At 44.3% G+C, this 19,396-nt stretch overlaps 3 protein-coding genes across 3 annotated transcripts in view; 2 read left to right on the forward strand and 1 right to left on the reverse strand.

Annotated features, from left to right (window-relative positions):
• The first annotated feature begins 242 nt into the window (after positions 1-242).
• On the forward strand, positions 243-2,904 carry SARC_00982 (hypothetical protein). Its single transcript, XM_014305314.1, has 5 exons — positions 243-419; positions 905-1,132; positions 1,452-1,559; positions 1,920-2,043; positions 2,515-2,904. The coding sequence occupies exons 1-5, from the start codon at positions 327-329 to the stop codon at positions 2,679-2,681; spliced, it is 720 nt and encodes a 239-aa protein (XP_014160789.1). The 5' UTR covers positions 243-326; the 3' UTR covers positions 2,682-2,904.
• A 3,949-nt stretch (positions 2,905-6,853) lies between these two features.
• On the forward strand, positions 6,854-13,823 carry SARC_00983 (hypothetical protein). The gene is made up of 9 exons (XM_014305315.1): positions 6,854-7,086; positions 7,955-8,115; positions 9,228-9,412; positions 10,464-10,659; positions 11,046-11,140; positions 11,317-11,411; positions 11,604-11,737; positions 12,734-12,893; positions 13,390-13,823. Exons 1-9 carry the CDS (start codon positions 7,047-7,049, stop codon positions 13,452-13,454), a joined length of 1,131 nt encoding a protein of 376 aa, XP_014160790.1. The 5' UTR covers positions 6,854-7,046; the 3' UTR covers positions 13,455-13,823.
• An 840-nt stretch (positions 13,824-14,663) lies between these two features.
• The window catches only part of SARC_00984 (serine/threonine-protein phosphatase 4 catalytic subunit), a 5,875-nt gene continuing 1,142 nt past the window's right edge, over positions 14,664-19,396 (reverse strand). Inside the window, exons 2-8 of the mRNA XM_014305316.1 lie at positions 19,112-19,235; positions 17,853-18,005; positions 17,395-17,568; positions 16,606-16,740; positions 15,791-15,972; positions 15,217-15,283; positions 14,664-14,763 (exon numbers count right to left, since the gene is read on the reverse strand). Coding sequence (XP_014160791.1) covers positions 14,701-14,763; positions 15,217-15,283; positions 15,791-15,972; positions 16,606-16,740; positions 17,395-17,568; positions 17,853-18,005; positions 19,112-19,235 — 898 coding nt within the window. The 3' untranslated portion in view covers positions 14,664-14,700. The remainder of the gene's footprint in view (positions 14,764-15,216; positions 15,284-15,790; positions 15,973-16,605; positions 16,741-17,394; positions 17,569-17,852; positions 18,006-19,111; positions 19,236-19,396) is intronic.

Below are 19,396 nucleotides of genomic sequence, written 5' to 3' on the forward strand. Positions count from 1 at the left end.
ACACACACACACACACACACACACACACACACACACACACACACACACACACACACACATACACACACACACACACACACATATATATATTTAGTTTTTTCCAAGGCACAACCATGTGCGTTGTTCGCGCCTGCGCTCAACATATTCACCAACCCAGATAGCTCACTATCTTCATAGATAAATCACCTATGATTGTCTTGCATATAATACGTATAGTTACCTGTTGAATATACTATTTCTACACAGATGCCACGTACTACCTCAAACAGCAGATCCATCCTGTGGTCACGCGTCTGTGCGATCCCATCCAGGGCACAGACACGCGCATGATTGCCGAGTGCCTGGGCCTGGATGCGTCCAGCTACCATGTCAAGCAGGAGCAGGAAGAGGAAGACGAGCTTATCTACAAACGCACACAGGTGGGTATGAGGCGGAGATAGTAGGCACTGTTGGTGTAATAGGGGAGTGGGTGGGGCTATTTAGTTGCACAGATGGGGTTACACACATATTGGTACGTTGGCAAAGGAACACGGATTGGTTGTCAAGCGTACGCTGTTGTGGTTTGTAACTGCACCGGGTTGGCCTTTGAAGACACGATTTAACTGCGTGTGATAAATACACAGTACCATAAACCACATGAAGCCACTTCCAAGGGTTCAATCATCGGCAATTCAATAGGCTATCGCACAGCCCATACCTATATCAACAGGCATTCTACACTTGCCCAGCAAATACCCCAGGAGTATACTAGCACACATCCCGAGTTTAACGGACGTATAAAAATTATATACTGATACCAATACACTCCTGTACTTGCGAAAAATTATCCTCAAACCTTGAACCCTACAACTGAAATGTGAACCAAATTGATACTATAGCCTACCTTTGACTCTATACCCTACAGATATCCGACGCCGAGAAGTACAGGGACGCGGACGGGCTTTCTGTGAAGTGTCCCAGCTGTGGCACCGCCAATGAGATCACTGGGATTTTCAGCGGAGATATCAGTAGCATGGGCGAGGATGTACGCTGTGCTATGGCGTGTGTGAGCTGTGCAAAGGCTATGCCGCCTGCGTTCCTATGTAATACATTAACGCTGCTGATCCGTGCGGCGATAACTAAGTACTATCAGGTATACTGTACCACTTCAGATCTAGAGATGTGAATGCGTGATGTAGTACTATCCGATTTGGTGCTCGAGTTAAGATTCAGATACGTGTTTGCTGATGGATGCAAAAATATCATTTTTATGATAAAGTTTAGCATCGTATCAGTGCTTTGTGCTATGACTATACTATAGTATCTACTGCTGTGTCGATGCCTATGTCGCCTGCGTGCTTGTGCAATATCCCATGCTCATGGACATAAGTCCAGTAGTTTCATGGACTCATCGATCACGTGAATATCCACCAACTGTTATTTCATATCTATTCCAACTTCAATTGTCGCAGGGTTGGCTGCTATGCGACGAGCAAGCGTGCAGGAATCGTACGCGCTACGTGTCCGTATGTGGCAGGAGGTGCTCGGTACCCTACTGCCGCGGTACTATGTCGCCAGAGGTAAGTCTATTTTTAGATTTGGTTTGGGCCGCGTGTAATCAATAGCTGTAGTAGCTCCGTCCAGGTGAATGGATTTCATGGCTCTGGTAGCGTATCTGGCGTACGATTAGTACTTATACATGGTCCTGCTGTAGTTCAAGACTATTCTGCTTTCGAAACTGATCTCTTATTTCGTCACCATGTGTATTCCGCGCATTAGCCATCCACGCAGCTGGTGTACTATACAGCACTAAGCTCATTCCAATGCTGATCGCTTATTTCGTCACCAAAAGTGCTCTGCACACCGGCTACTCGCCCAATAGCCGTACTATATATTCATAGTCTTATTCCGACACAATTCTCTTATTTCGTCACCGTCAGTATTCTGCACACCAGCTGTTCACCCAACTGGCGTACTACCAGTACCTGTTTGATCTGCCGCTGCTATTGAAGAAGTCGCCCTCCGCCGCCACCAGTGCAGGGAACAACGCAATGTCACGCGATGGTATGTATGTGTTATTGTGGTGTGATAAGCTACCTGTGATGGTGCCTTGTAGTTGCATGTCTCTGTCATGTTCATGCGATGTTATATATGTATCATTGCTGTGTGTAAAGTTGCCTGTACTGAAGCCGCCAGGTATCTGCATCACTCAGAAACCGTGCATATGTGAACTTCTTATTGACATCCTAGTAATAGTAGTATTTGTACCTGTTTTATCAACCGCTGCATTGAAGAGGTCGCCCTCAGCCGTCACCAGTGCGGGAAACAGCGGTTTGTCACACGATGTAATGTACATATCACAGTTGTGTGTAAACTCGGTATAACACATATATACGAATTAACCTCAGCACACGGCCGGTTTTGGCGAACACAACGAGCTGCACACTGACATATGCCAGAGTGTTGCCTAAAACACATCACAAATCGATACAATCTGACTTGATCTCTGCTGCACTTTTATATACTTGCCTTCAGGTGTTGAGCGCATAACATCGTCATTTAAGGATGACATCAGCCGAGTGCACGCGCATGTTACGACATTTATTCAAAAGAACGCCAGGACATACGTGGACCTTGCACAGTTGTTCGGGTCACTGACAATGGCCATTAATGCCCCGAAAATGGCACCGGGTGCACACTGATAGTTAGTAGGTAAATATATAAATATAGTCAGCAAGAACGTGAAACTGAGGTATCCCGTATGAGCCTGTCACGGCTTACAAAAGGTCTTATTAATTAGGTTACATATCGCAATCAAGTAATGTACAGAGTCATAGCCTCTCATGCGCGCACGTGATTTCGTATGGCAGGGGCCTTGAATACCCAACAGGATTACCTATATACGCATATAAAATAAACATTCGCACCTGCTGATGAATTCTTCGGCAATCGATCCCATAGTGTTGGCTCGAGTCCTAGTGATTGTTGCACTCGTGATTACTGGCTTTAATGACTGAAGGGTAGCCGGGCGATTCGGGCCTTACTAGAATCCATCTGCGCAGGCATATACATGCGCGTGTGTTTGTGTATATTAGTCAACCAGACTGTAGGATAAGTCGTTGCGCTAACACACGTGTGTATCTAAAAATAGACAAGCAGCATCATTGACCTGTCCGTGATTTGTACGTATTCTGTATGGGATTTCGGATCAATTGTGTTTACTAGTAGACATGGCAAACAGTCACAAATGAGACAGACAATTGTAGCTTCCCTTTGAGTGGTCTTGAGCCTCAACCCATCCCCGTGCCTTCTGCCTGCTTGAGATCCCGAAAGGATTTAACGTTTTGAAAACGGCCCGTCGCCGTCTCACTTCGTAAGAACCATGTGTGATCGTGCAGTTTTTCAACCTGAGCACCGGTGCAGTACTATAGTTCATAGGCGCCTATTTATAACACATGAATGTATTTATTCGCTCATATTTGGTGCATGAGCACGATTTAACACTGTGATCTGGCTCGCTGGAGCTGGTATATGGGACACTAGCAATACGAATCATCCAAGCGCTGTGGGCCGATACTGTGATGTTGTGATGAATTAGGTTATCACCAAGCGCCTTATATACAACATGATGCTCCACCCCAAACCGATAGTTACGTTTGGCGTCGGTGTGTGGGTCACGGGAATGGTACGCATATATTATTGGTAACGCTATGGGTTGGCACCGACTGCATTGGAGGCACACACACACTGCAGTGGGTCATTTGGGTACCATGGCCAGCCCATTGACTATGGGTAATGGTGTGCGCATTAAGCGTGCACGCCGAGAGTCAGGCGAGGTGTGCGATGGAGATGTGAGTCAGTGTCCATACAAACTCGCCTAGTTACAGGTATACGACTACAAAAGTAGTCTTTCTATTATATTAGGTTCAATGTTCGATCCGTTTCCAACGAAACACGAAGCAGCGCTGTATGTAAATTTTGGATGCATGCGCACACCACTTATTAAGGAAGATATCACAGGTACGTATATATGATCGCATTTGCTTTGGTAACGCGCGACACCTAGTATTAGTTCATCAGCTGCAGTGGCCGATATTGTTGTCTAGGTGTTGAGAAGAGTTTAGTATTTATTGTGTTATGCGGATAATTTAAAGGTCTGAATTGGTACTAAACTGCACGCCTCGTTGTAACACGGTACTGTCCGTCTGTACTTTACCACTCACCGTACAAGATGTTGTTATAAAGCGTCTGCACATCAAAAGTTACTGGGCAGACTATACCCCGGCCATGGTCGTTTAATCGACTATGAATATGCAGCAATCACTTTTATTGTGCTAACGAGGCTATCGTCCGCATCAGATATCAGACTCTCCCTCCAAACCCAGCCCATCTCGTATTCCGTTTGACCAATGTCCCAGTCGCTGGTGTTTGGCAGTGCGTACATTTGCTAGAGATGTGACAGTGATGCCTTCGTTGCGGCGCGAGTGTGTGCACCCCTCTAGCATCGTCGAGTTGTAGGTATCCATGTGTCACCTTGTCGGCCACCTGCAGATACACCTCACCGCCAGCCCGTCTCAGCTTGTGTGCAAAGTCAATCGAGTTGTCCAACGAGGAGTCATTCGCGATACAGGTAGGTGGGAACTTGCTCCATATGTCATCTGTGGACAAATTGGTTGGGGTCTTGCCGCCCAAAAAGGATGCATTACTGCCTAATATAGTAGTGTTATTATCTGTCTCCGATCTGTCAGGGCCTGTGCTGGTAGTAGTAGTGTTCAAAAGCGTTACACCATTGCTGTGCGTGTGCGCTTCTCTGGTTTTGGGTGTGGATGCCACGGAACTTTGGGTGCATGCCAAAGAGATAAAAAGGACCGAAGGTGCCTTGTTTTGTCCTTCGCGAGGTAGGGACTCATAGCAATGACAAACACGCTGAGTGGCAGCAGAATATCTGCCGCTGCATTCAGACGCGCCGGTGATATGAGGCTCTTCATACACGAAGCTGGGTAGGTTGCCTGCAACAACTTAGGTGGTGGTATCCTCTCTTGTGCAAGCGCCAGTCTCAAGTGCTAATACCAAATATCCTATATGCTGGTGTTGTTGGGGTCATGACCCATCTGGTGTGTGTGTTGCAACACCCACGCGTACACGTAGAAGCTTTCATCGAGCGCAACAGGGAGCTTGGCCTCGGCTGCGAGTGAGCAGTCGATGGTGGCCACCAACACTTCTACTAACTGTTGAGCTCACTACTTCAGATATGCCCGGTGACTTCACGAGGTTTGGGCCACGAAACCTCCTCCATGGATAAGAAAAAGAATGCCCGGTTTGCGAATACATTCATTGGTAACACGCCTCATATGGTCAGCTGAGGGTACCATGGATACATCGGGAGCCTGATCTTTGCTCAATACTATCGGTATTCTCAATAACAAATTGTGCATAGCGATCTCCTGGAATAACCTGGAGACTGGGTATATTGGGGACTTACGCACTTCACAAGACACACTCAAAGTGAAACAGCCCAAGGGTAGGAAACATGTATGTAGAATTATACATGCGCGTGCACACATTGACTCCGCCTTTAACACATTTGCATATGTAGATGCGCAATATATGTATGCCAAAATCAACCAACACAATCGAATAAGATCGCACATATACCGACTTGTATTACCAGCAGTCATACTCCGATCATACTCGCATACACATAGCACACTAACGAATACCGAGCATGTATATACACAAGCAGTTTGAGAGAGGTAGCATATGTTTTCGGGTATAGTGTTTGGAATAAAATTACAAAGTATACCTCTTTTTCGCTACAGTTCCGTACTGTTTTTGTTAATTTTGACTTTATTTACTACTCCAAAGTTTATCAGCCCAGTGCTTGTACGTCGCATGCGGACTATGAAACGCCACTTATACAAAGGTGTGGGCTTTACTGTGAATAGAGTTTTCAATGTATAATATCACACACGGTAAGACGCTATCAAACAGTTCGATATGGAAAGCACTAGTAAAAACATCAGTTTAAAGAAAGATTGACATGTTCTCGCAATCATAAGTACAGTAATGCGAACCCTCGGTGACGCGCAGGGGTGCATGTCAGCCTATCCATCTCTCCTTTCCAACTTCCTTGTAGAATCAAATGTCGCTCGCTGATGTGCGGACGCCTACGGCGTGTGTACTGATCCCTGTGGCTGAGAAACATATTGGATCCATAATTGTTTGGACATCCAATCTTAAAAATATCTTTAGAGCCTAGAAACCTTGCTGAGGAGTTTTTTAAATTTTATTATTCAACCTATAGAACAGTCAAACGCCGTTGTGGAACTGGCGAGGGTTGCACAACAACCGACGCAGACTAAGCACTTGCCGTTTTAAAGATATTCTATAGCAACTATTATAGGAACCACGACAGCTGTAAAAGGTCTCAGTACAACTCACATACAGATACGAACAAACTATACAATAAAACACCAAGCCGCTTGTCTCTCTAAGCGCGTCTCTCTATTCACTCCCATTCACTCCCTGTTATGTAAATCCTCAACATGTGTGGGCCCTGTGGGGTCGCATAGAAGTACAGAGATTGCACAGAAAAATAAAGAAATCATTTCGACACCAGTTGACAAATGACAGCCCTCGAGCCTCTTCTTGTCATTTGAACGTAAACACAAAATGAAATGATGGAATTTTATACGTTTTAACGTAAAAATGATACACTGCTCGCAAGTCACAATTTCAAGCAAATCGTTTGCTTATAAAACGTTTATTGGGAAGCGTTATGCCGCAGGGGGAGTGTGGAGTGCGGACGCTGCATCAGATTTTGAGAGTAAATAGAGACAGTGGTGGGAAACTGGGAGTTGTGAATGTGGACAGACAGACAAATGAACACTTTTTTGTAACCATTCTCGTGTATAGTATTTTTATATATGTAAAAAGGCTATAGCGCTATATACTACCATACTGTTGAGTTTGCGTGTTTGTCGGGCGTCTTCTCACCTGCGTGTGTGAACTAGGAGCGAGAAGCATATTAATCTAATAACCTTTGAAGCTTTTCTATAGCTGACGACATGCCTCCTCACAGTAGAACCAAGGTGGTCAGTGACTCAGGTGTGTATGTGTAAAGCTGTGTTTGTGTGTTCAAGGGGCATCTTCTAGTGGAATATTTATGTTTATGTTGTGTATATGTGTTCATATTGCGTGTATATACTCATGATATATGAATCTGTTCACATTGTCCTTAGGAAATGCAAAATTGGCGTAGTACGGTTCCGTGTTGTTGGATGAGATTCCGGTACACGCTCTCTGTTTAATTTATACTGTGGAGTGTATTCGAATGCTGTACGATTTTCCCATAGGTTTTTTAACGTCCAATTTATCTGTCCATTGATAAAAACCGAATTGAAACTACCTTACGTGCAGTCCTTGTACTTCACATGCAACGACGAAGTGTGTGTGAGATTTTAGAAACATGTACTAACAACAAGCTAGCATGTCAGATTATACGTATGAAATGCTGTCTTGTGTCCAAGGTGACTGTGAAACTGTAGGCAGGTGCACAAGTGCCCATGTATAAGGTCAATATTTGTGTCTTGAGCTATAGTGCCATACTTCATATATACGAAAAGTGTCTTGGTTGACTTCTAACCACAAACCGCGCAGAGATACCTACGCTCACACATCATACGTATTTGTAGCCTGTGGTCTGTTAAAGTCTCGTCGTTGACATATACGAGCATCGATTACTGGATATTCAATCAGTTGAGGAAAGGTTCCGGAATGAAATCGTGCAAGCTATACACTAGTAGCACCCACTTGGGCATCCTCGGATATAAGACTATAATCAAAATCTCCTCAACTTTGAGATCCTTGAAGTTCGCAATAGTCTCACCTGGTCTATCCACGAGCACCATCTTCGCCTGTGGCCAGTTCTAACATATATTACCATCTCATGTGTTATGTTGCTATTGAAAAATAGATCCCGAGCTTAGTGATCTGAAGATGAAGCACTTCACGCGAGAAGAGATCCTCAACCACACCAATGACAAGTACTGCATCTTGGAGGATGGTGTGTATGATCTCACGAACTTCAGGGATAAGCATCCTGGTGGCGATGTTCTGGACTTCTTTCCCGGACAGGTACGTATTTATGTTTGAAGAATGTGAATAGTATACTTTTTACGTATGATGTTGCCTCGGGGGATTCAGTGCTTTCCTGATTTTGTTGTTATTTTAGGAGGTTATGCTGTTGTATTGCCTAGTACATTTACATTTTGGGGGAGGGCTTGTACACACAATCATTTTTTTTTTGCCGAAGACTCATCAACGTATATATTCGTTAGTTGAAGTGAACAAAAGATTGAAGGAGATAGATATCTGTGGGTTGTGATGAATGGTAAAGCGTTCAAGGCAGGCTGGCCGTGTGCCATATATGTTCTTCTTGGTGTCATCAGTGAATTGATTTAATGCTGTGCTAGCTGCGACTGAGATCCTACATATCTGCACAATACAGGTGTTCTATACCCCAAACACAACGCCCCTGTGCCACAGTATCATATCACCTTCCGATTATCAGATTTGTTACCATGTGTTTTCGTATACATGATGGTTCACAGTAAAGGTCCTTGATAATGTATATCCCCATCTCGATCAGTTCGCCGTGCTATGGTACTGAGGTGTTCTATATGGATCTCTGGCTGTGTGAGTATCACGTCGCAGACGCTACAATCGTTTGCCCTATATATATAGATAGTTTGTGCAATGATGTATGGTATTATGTAGTACAAAGTCAACCAACCGTGCGTGCAGCTGACACCACTGTGCCGCAACCCCATTCTCCAATGCTCTTCGCTTTTAAGCGTATACTATGTATAAATATCACTGTAAAACTCCCTACGCGCCTTACAGGAAGCCACACCCCACTTCTACATGCTGCACCAATACGAATCAACTATATAGTAATATCACTGTAACACTCCCTACGCGCCTTACACGATGCCACACCCCACTTCTACATGCTGCACCAATACGAATCTACTATATAGTAGTATCACTGTAACACTCCCTACGCGCCTTACAGGATGCCACACCCCACTTCTACATGCTGCACCAATACGAATCTAATAAATAGTAATACCACTGTAGCACTCCTTACACGCCTTACAGGATGCCACACCCCACTTCTACATGCTGCACCAACACGAATCGACTATATAGTAATATCACTGTAACACGCCCTACGCGCCTTACAGGATGCCACACCTCACTTCTACATGCTGCACCAATACGAATCGCTACCGTCTGTTCTGGCCGAGTACAAGGTGGGCAGTGTAGCCAGAGATGACAGCTATGTGTACCACACACCGCTGATGAAGCAGATCAAGTCTGCAGTGCGCAAGGTCATGCCCATGCAAGAATGGTGGGCGCCCCCGTCGTGGTATGTGTGTGTAGGGTGGGATCTGTGGCACGCTTGGTATAGTCTGAGCCAATCTGCGATTCTGAACTTAGTTTCTATGCGGTTCTTGGCTTATTTTCAATGCGATTGTCAGCTTAATTATAGCGCGCTTCTAAGCTTAGTTTCTATGCGGTTCTTGGCTTAGTTTCAATGCGATTGTTAGCTTAGTTGTATCGCGCTTCTAAGCTTAGTTTCTATGCGGTTCTTGGCTTAGTTTCAATGCGATTGTTAGCTTAGTTGAATCGCGCTTCTTATCTTAGTTTCAATGCAATTTTTAGCGTAGTTTCAAGTTATATTTGACTGTCCCCATTCTGATATGCGGAGAGAGCGGACGTATGCCACGCCTATCTCTGTTTTTGGCAATTTTAGGCCACAGCTGTCTTCCAATAGTGTGTATATACCACTGCTCTCGGGCAGTTGTCTGCTGTAGTTAAGCCGAAAATTGGTTCAAATGAGCTGATAAAGAGGTTTATATAAGCCAATCATGTCTAGGGATTTATAGCACCTGTTTAGATCTGTGGATCTTGGCTTAATTGTGAGCTATTTATGATTGACGTATCGTATCTCGTGTTTTGTCGGGCATATGCTTTTGTGGACTACGTACGCATATGTTGTGTTTTCGAATTGGCTGCGATACAATACTCTACTACCTACGTCAAAAGTTTATTGCTTCAAGTTATGCACATGATAGATATTTTGAACCCAATACACTTCGATTCTCAATATTGTCAGCTGATATCTGGATCACCACCTTACGCATATACAATAAAAGTATGAATGGAAGTACATCTGCATATATGCTGCAATCGCAGTATTTTTTACTGATATCATTGAATTATGGTTTACATGATGAGCTCCAATATGTCATGTACTAATCCCATATGCTCTTGTCGGAGCGCGTAATCAATATATATATATATATATCGTACACTGATGCTTGTGGAAGCCTCACAATCATCTCTTCGCTTTCCGTCTCGCATTTCAATAGTTCACACGAATTCTAATGTTGATGCTTCACGCCCTGTCCGATTAGGTACATCAAAGCCTGTGCTATTCTAGCAGCAACCCTCTACACGGACTACTTGTGGATTGCGTCTGGGCCCACCATTCCGTTGGCGATCGTTTCCGGTCTGCTGTACGCCGCAATTGGCTTAAACATTCAGCACGATGCCAACCACGGGTCCGTGAGCAGGAATCCCATGGTTAATCGATTATTCGGTTACTCTCAGGTTTGTGTTTCCGAATGGATCTGAACTGTTGTGGTTCTTCATCTGCGGATTTGTTCATTGTTTTGCATACAACGCGCTGTTAGGGTCGAGCCTTTTGGTCTTGGGCACCGATGGGTGTACTCTGCTACATGGAACGCTCATCTGGAGGTTGTGTTGGCTGTTTGGTTTGCACGTGCACTCAGTTCAGTATGGTTGAGTCTACACCGCTGTCATTCAGATATCTATGTCCCATTGCCTTTGTCAAAAAATTGGTACTAGAAGCTCTAGGCTGACTTGGCCATGTAAAAGCGAGTATGCAATCAGTGGTATACTGTCGCTCATATTGCATCGATCGGCTATTGTGTTGCATCTGACATATCTTTGCTGTGCTGTTTTCGCCATACCAGGATTGGATCGGGGGATCGCGTATGCTGTGGATCCGCCAGCATGTTGTTGGTCACCATACACACTGCAATAGGCATCAGCATGACCCAGATGTAAAGTAAGCGTCTCATGCGGAGTATGTCCGATACTTTCTATCAAGTTATGCCGAGTGCACCTTGCTGTATTGCGCAACAAACTTTACTGTCAACTTAGGCTGTCACCTTGTGCACTGACGTATTATGATCGAAACCCTAAACCCTGAAACCTTTGCGATGCCTGACTCTTTCCCAATAGGGGCGGCTCAGTCATCACTCTGTCGCGGTATTCTCTGCCCAAGGAATTCCACCACATCCAGCAGTACTACTTCCTGCCGTTGATCCAACTGCTCGGTATGGGCGCGTTAGATACATGCGATATCTCTTTTGTCTGAATGTATACCACAACTCGCCGTTAGCGTTCGCTGGCTTTGCAACTCATGCTTGGCCCGTTGACCTTCCGTATGTATTGATGTCTGTATGCCCCGTTCTGCGATATCTTCGGCTTACATTACTGGTGCATACTGGCGATTTGTTTTGATTTAGGATTCCAATGGGTGTTCCTGGGGTTGCACGACCTGATTGAGATGAAGTACAAGGGAGAAAAGCTGCCGGAGAGCTACCGAAAGGAGCGAAACATCGCTATCGGCCTTCGTGTTTTTTTTTCATCCGTAAATTCGGTAAGCATACAAACGCGAACTTAAAGCAGTCTGTTATGAAAACAACACATTGTCTCGTTGTCTATGCACAAGCTCGTGAAACCCTACAGTGGTGTCACCAACGAAGGCCATGGTCACTGTGTCCTCGCACTCGCAATCGTACATACCTGACAGTGTCATTGTGGGGCTTATAGTGATGTTTCAGTATGCAGTCTGTGCGGCTCTGTAGATTTGGTTTCATATGCAAAACATACGACTGTATGTCTAACAGGAGGTGGGACGATGCAATGTTTGTGTTTGTATTGTCATGTGCCCTATCCCTGACGCTTCTTTGATATTTGTATGTAAAATAATATTGGGATGCATTCGCCGAGGCCTGTATAATTCCTGCTGAGCATTGCACATCAGGTTTCTATAACCTCTCCGAGACGATAGCTAATCCTGGTGGCTTTTGTATTCACGCATACGCTGTGATAGTTCCTCTAGAACGTTAAGACAGATAGTCTGAATATTGGCTCGCTAGGTATAAGCATCGACTGATTATTTAACTCTCTGGGATAGCCGAATATGTATCAGGCTTTTGCCATATCTCAATAGGCCATCACGTATCTAGCATCTGGCTTGTCTCATTCAGATCCTATTGAGAGGCAGGAATATGTACGCAAAGGACTGTCGAAGTGGATAAAACCTATACACTCTACGGTGTTGGGATTCTGTTGTGCACGTTGTTGAGCGTGGTTTATTGATTGGAACCTCCATATTTACCAATCATTTATATTTATATTTTTTATTTCTCCACACACCCACACAATTACTTGGACCTATGTAATACACCCCACCTATTTCTGTGTTTTGTGTCCGTTGACTGGGCTCAACAGTCGGACGCCCGCAGATTCACAACACAGCCCGCCACCGCCACACTCACCCGTGCACAACTGCAAGGCAGAGAAGCCATACCTCCTCACACTCTACCCCTGGCCTGTACTGATACTTACTACCCAACCTCTCCCATCCCAGTTGTACCGTTTGCCCTGCATTTCTCGTGGTACACGCTCCTCTGCACCTACCTGTGGATGGCCATTGCTGCTCTGTACCTGGGCTTCTTCTTCATTCTGTCGCACATCTTCGTGGGGGCTAAGTCGTTGCCGGAGGATGCCAAGAACATTGATTGGGCTAGGTGAGTTACGCGAAGCAACTTCTTCGGCGTGAAATTTTTGTTTTTATGTGTTTATCTCGTTAGTATGCGTATATAACATGCCCTACATGTGTAGATCGGCCAGCGCTTGAGTCTGAGAGCCTAGTTTTGTTCTCATTTTCACCCATCAGTGGTCTCTACCACTAACCAAACCGTCTGGACAGAACAGTCCTAATTGTAGTCCACAATTTGCCTCCGGCAACTCATCGCCAAGTCGAACAATTGACTGAATCCAACGAGCGCTCAAACGGCCTCACAACCTCTATGAGTCATGAGCGATCCCACCCAAACCCCTTTTTTGGGGGGTGAAGAAACCTACATGTATTAGACCTTGTATATGTCTCTATACACTTTGTCTCAAAGACGTACACAGTCACATACGCACAACGATTAGACGCTCCCGTGAGTCTCACTACCACAATTTCGCTTGTGCCCCTCGTCTGTCACTCTTACCGTTCCCGTCGCTTCTGCGTTACAGGCATCAAATCGAGTCGTCCTCGAACGTCTGCGGAGAGAAGCTTGGCATCTCCAACGGCGGCCTGAACTATCAGATTGAGCATCACTTGTTCCCCAGGATGAGTCATGCGCACTACAGCAAGATACAGCCGGTGGTGCAGAAGGTGTGTGAGGAGAACGGGGTGAACTACAAGAAGTTCGGTACCATCCTCAGCAATCTGGACTCGACCTTCCGACAGGTGAAGGCGTTGGGATCGGTTGCGGTGTACAACGAGTTTATGGAAGGCTTGTGAGCTGTGAGTAGAGTGCAGAGTGGCAACCCCTGAACCCTCTAGCTGGGCGGTCTTGGGTATTGATAACAATACAGCGTAGCTTAATGTAAGGTTTAGGTTTCAAGAACAACATAACGTGGTTTAGTGGGCGAATAATAAAGTTTTAGTTAATTATCGGTACCCCTCCTCTCTCCCAGAAAAAAAATACGCAACTATGATATATATGGTCGAAATCGTAAATGTATCGTTCCGTTTTATCCTTTTTAAACCATTGGTTGATTTGCTTGGGGATTTCTTCCCTCGAACAGTTCCTCATGTGAGTTTATTTTAATGACAAATTAAAGGGAAAATTTGTTAGAGATGTGCCAGTATATACGAATTCTATTTGTATATTACGTATAAATGTATAAAAAAAACCTATGTACAGTACTCGACATTTTTCTTCTTGTTCTATCTATAATTTCACCAAACAAAAAGTTTCCACATCTTTCTACATATTATGCATCCACGGGCATTGACGGTTGATCAGACTCCCAAGATGGTTGACACTACTGTGCGTATTTAAATAGTAATCACTTGAACGCTGAAGGTAACGATGGCGGTGTCTTTCACTTTTTAGAAAAGAATCGCTTCAGTTAGTCGGACCTCAGCCTCGCCCAGATTCAATTACAACTTTCTAGGTGAAGGAAGGGGCTCAAAAAAACAAGTACGCAAATACATACCAAGCGAAACTATAAGTAGGCTCCCATTCAACAACCTATTCGTAACTCTTAGACTAAAAGCAAATGCCTCAGCAAGCATAGCACTCGAGAGGGAGCTCGGTCATCCCTCGAATAACATAGTATAAAAACCCCATCGAAAGAAAAGTTAGCCATAACCTTCTAAATTATACAAGTTAGCACACTTGTATAGATGAAAAAGAATCTATAGTATATTTATTAAAAAATCGCGTTTTTAAAGACATTGATCGAATAGCATCTAAAGTATATTTAAAAAGAATCACGTTTTTAAAGGCCCACTTGCTTGCTCAATACCACTTTGGATGTCAAATATGTATTTATTTAGAGGAAATAATCGGCAATGGGTTTCTTTGAGGGTAAGTTTCTCTCTTCTTGAGGAGCCGCCTGTGTGTGCGTGTGTGTGTGCGTGTGTGTGGTGGGGGGGGGGGGTGCAGCAAAATTGACAATAAGAATTAAGGCGTGTGTGTGAAGATGTACTGCACTGAAATTGGACTGACCACATGTGCAGGGAGCACATTCCGAGATGCTGACTATACCATTACGAAGCTGGGCTATCAAGACTACCGGAATGGTTGAGGTATAAGTAAACGCTCAAGCAGGAACACAGGCTTTGATAGATAATTTAGCCCGGCGGTGTTGCTAGTATATACTCGATTAAGGATAAACGAATACCCTCCCCTTGCACAACACATTAAACATTAACGAGCTAGCAGACAGTCAAATCCTGATCGTGTTACGTAAATGTTAGTAACAGGAATATGTATTGCATTTGGGGTTGAATTGGCGCCGAGACCTAATAGCCGTGTATATCGGTAGTTTGCAACCGTGTGTACTCACCTCGAATATTTTGAATTTTCGGACCAAATTCTCGTCTAGTTCTAAGATCGAAGCCACGTTTCCGCACCTGAATACATTATAACGCGTGCATTGATCAGCGATAATAGATGGACTAAACTTACTCTTAAATATATACATACATACATACATACATACATAAATACATAAATAAATAAATACATACATACACATGCATACATACATAAATACATGCATACATACTTGCATACATACACGCACACACATACACACATACATTACATACATACACACGTACATACATACATACATACATACACGCACACATACATACATATATACATACATACATACATACATACATACATAACCTTGCCACTCGAATCGCAAATATCATGTAAATCATACAGTATATATTACTTTAAGACACACATTTATTGTACACCATCCCGCATGTTCAAGCCGCTTAGGACAGTCAGTCGGCACAGACCAACCCGAGCTAATTCATTCAACTCCATCGATATATGGTGACAAAAAACGGGGCGCTCCCATAGACATACAATACCCACTCCAAATAGCCCAGGCATGCACCCACCTGTAACAGTAATTAGGCGCAGACCAAACCGTGCATATACTATCGTCAAACATCATCTTGTAACCCTCCATAACCAATTGGTGTGCCCGACAAATGAGATCGAGACCATTAGCCGCGTTGAATTGTGCCACCACATCACCGCCGAACAGATAACCGGCACCACGTGGGGACAAACCCCAACCCTGCATGGGACGAAGCCAGGAGAAGGGAACGGCTTTAATGGGTGTGGGTGTGATATACATCTGATGGATAGATGAATTGGCTAACTGGGCGGACACATAGTGAGGGAGCGAGAGAGCGACTATGTATGAGTGGGTAGGTGAGCTACCCAAATCGCCCTGCTGAGTGAGAGAAGGTGTATACGCACGTGTGTAGATATGCTGCAATTAGTGATCCATTGACTTCATAACACCAGGCGAAGCTGAGGAAGGCGAATAGGTACGCGTGTCTAGATACGCTACATAGGTCGACTCACAAAGTGTGTGGCAAGAAGCGAAACGACAGAAAACCGGCCAATACGGATGAGACAAACAAGGGCTTCTCCAACTACGCAGGAGATCAATAATCCCAGCGAAGCGCACCCATGGGCAAGTAAGCGTACGCGTGATATAAGACCGCGCACGAGCTCAAAGTAACAACAAGTATTGTAGGTAGGCACGATATTACATTGGCCGACGCACGCACATACACACACTCCTCCATTTGTTCAAGATCTACGCACATCGTCGAATAGTACACCATAGAAACACAACAATATCAGCATACTAAGACTTGCTATAACATGAAGATACATTGACAAACGCAGACACACACACCTCCATTTGCTCAGGATCTGACCACATGAGGTCACACATAGCCCCGTCGTGCGGCACCTCCTGCTTTCGGTCGATGGTTCTAATCTGATCCAACGTGTTGATTGACGGAGATAGACCCCCGTGTACGCACAATACCTGTATCAGTGGAAGGGGATGGTGAGATACGTGCACGTGGTACGTGTAAAAGGAAGGGGTGGTGACTAAAGGTACGTACAATCGAATGTTTGACGAGTATGTGGTCAAAATACCCGTGCAAGTGCGGATGGTTGATATATATATATTGGGTCATCCATAGCTATTTACAAGAATCGGGCGAGTGATTGATGAGAATGTGAGCTCACAGATATATGCACGTGCCAGCCAAAAGAATCTTTGGTAAACAATTGGCACATAGATACATATACTTGAATATATATTCGCTAGCCTACTAAGTCTTTACACAGCCGATCTCTGTGTACAAAATAACTCTCGTCTTATGAGTGGAATTTAAGTATTCTACAGATCCTAGTGCTTCGAAACGCACTTGCATACACGTGTACATAAATATTAACTGAAATTGAAATTTAAGGCAGATGTGCATAAATATGTATTTCATGCACATGCAACCACGCGTAGAGATAAAAAGCGTTTCGTACATATAACCAAACATACAAACAAGCACACATTGCATATGCACACGTACATACGTACCATATTATCCACTAGTGCGGATAAAGAGAGATGGTCAACGATCTCAGTACAGTACACTCAAACATACACACATTGATATATACACACGACCATACGTACCTTATTATCCACTAGTGCGGATAGAGAGAGATAGTCGAAGATCTCAGTACAATAACGCCAGACGCTGACGCTGCCGAATTTGCGCAGACATTCGTCGTAGAAGCCGTACACTTGAGTGATCTGCCTGCTCTCATGGTTACCACGGATAAGCGTGATGCGATCGGGGTATCTCACCTGTGTATTGCAGAAGAACGGGTGTTAGACCCCACAACTGGAAGACAACACACGCATATACACGCACGCACGCGGTTGAACCTGTGTGGCTAATACAGCTGCCTGTGTGCGGAACTGTGTTCGTGGGTGTTCGCCAATCCTCAAACAATAGTCCCAAAATATGAAAGATCAATCAGTAGACGCACACTATCCATGATCTGGTATGTACCCATCATCGCATCTGCCCGATAGTTTTACGCTACCATCCGCAAGTTTTAGAGTTCTCTAAACCCTAAACCCCATACCTTCAGAGCTAATAATAAGAGGAAAGTCTCGACGGAAAAGTAGCCTCGGTCTACGAAATCACCCAGGAATAGGTAGTTTGTGGTGGGGATGTCGCCTCCCACTTTGAACAGTTCACGTACGTCGTAGAACTGTCCGTGCACGTCCCCACAGATCTGCAGGTAAAAGGTCGGATAATGGAGTGCTTAAAAGTAGGTGAGACTGAAGACAATTTAGTACAGTAGAGAAGGTGTGACCATTGACGAAGTAAGCCAGCTATCATATGGTCAACAATGGCGAATATGAAGTTGTAGAAGAAATAGACGACGTAGGGACTGGTTCGCACAGTCTCGCGAGACATGTGTTGGATTGGTTTATGCGAGGATAAGCGTGCCATAGTATTGTACAACGTAACGTCCATAGGTTTGTATGACAATATATATGCAAGCCAAGCACGTGCCCGCCACAGATAGCTTCGCATAAAGAACTTGATAATTAAGCTCCTACACCAGGGTATATACTTCGTTACAACTGAGTGCACACACGCCTCGTTTAGCTCGTACGCTAAACGTTGTAAAAATTATCGATTTCTTCCAGTTTGAGGAGTAGTTGGCTGACCGTAATTAGGAGATGAAAATCCTACCAGCTGTTCTGATTGGATTCAAAGTTAAATCGACCCCCTGTGAACTATACTTCCGACTAGCCACAAGAGCGCTACAATTAAGGAGTTGTCCGCGAATCAGTGCTAAACCATCCGCTAAAGAACTTAATAATTAAGCTCCTACACCAGGGTATATACTTCGTTACAACTGAGTGCACACATGCCTCGTTTAGCTCGTACGCTAAACGTTGTAAAAATTATCGAATTCTTCCAGTTTGAGGAGTAGTTGGTAGAACGTAATTAGGAGATGAAAATCCTACCAGCTGTTCTGATTGGATTCAAAGTTAAATCGACCTCCTGTGAACTATACTTCCAACTAGCCACAAGAGCGCTACAAATAACGCTACAATTAAGGAGTTGTCCGCGAATCAGTGCTAAACCATCCGCTGCCCAAAAATACCATGGGCGCAAACATACAAAGTGTGTTTTTCAATTCGTGTGAGGCTACGATGTGAGCTGACTCGATACGGAGTGTCGCGCCTATCAACAAATAATACATGAACGCAGATGAAACACCACTCAGTACCAAGAGTATGTTGTCAATATCCCATGTATCCATAAGTGTTGAGGATTGCATACTCATACACCAAACTAGAAGCAGATAGAGGTCGGTATACGTACCGTTACGGGTGAGCTGACCTGCTGCACATTGCTCTCCTCTACCAATATCTCCCGCGCCTTCGCACAGATAAGCTTGACCTCTGCCTCTCGGATCAGTTCACAATTTCGGAGAGTTTCTATTTGACTGCATAGATCAAAGGGATCCATCTCGTAGTTTAAGAAAGGCATCAACTCGCTCAAAATTAAATACATACATACAAAAGTGTATATCCGTATATCCGTATATATATATATATATATATATATAATAATACTATATATAATAATACTACTATATATATATAT

This window comes from Sphaeroforma arctica (genome assembly GCF_001186125.1).
Source record: "Sphaeroforma arctica JP610 unplaced genomic scaffold supercont1.35, whole genome shotgun sequence".
NCBI classification, from domain to species: Eukaryota; class Ichthyosporea; order Ichthyophonida; genus Sphaeroforma; species Sphaeroforma arctica.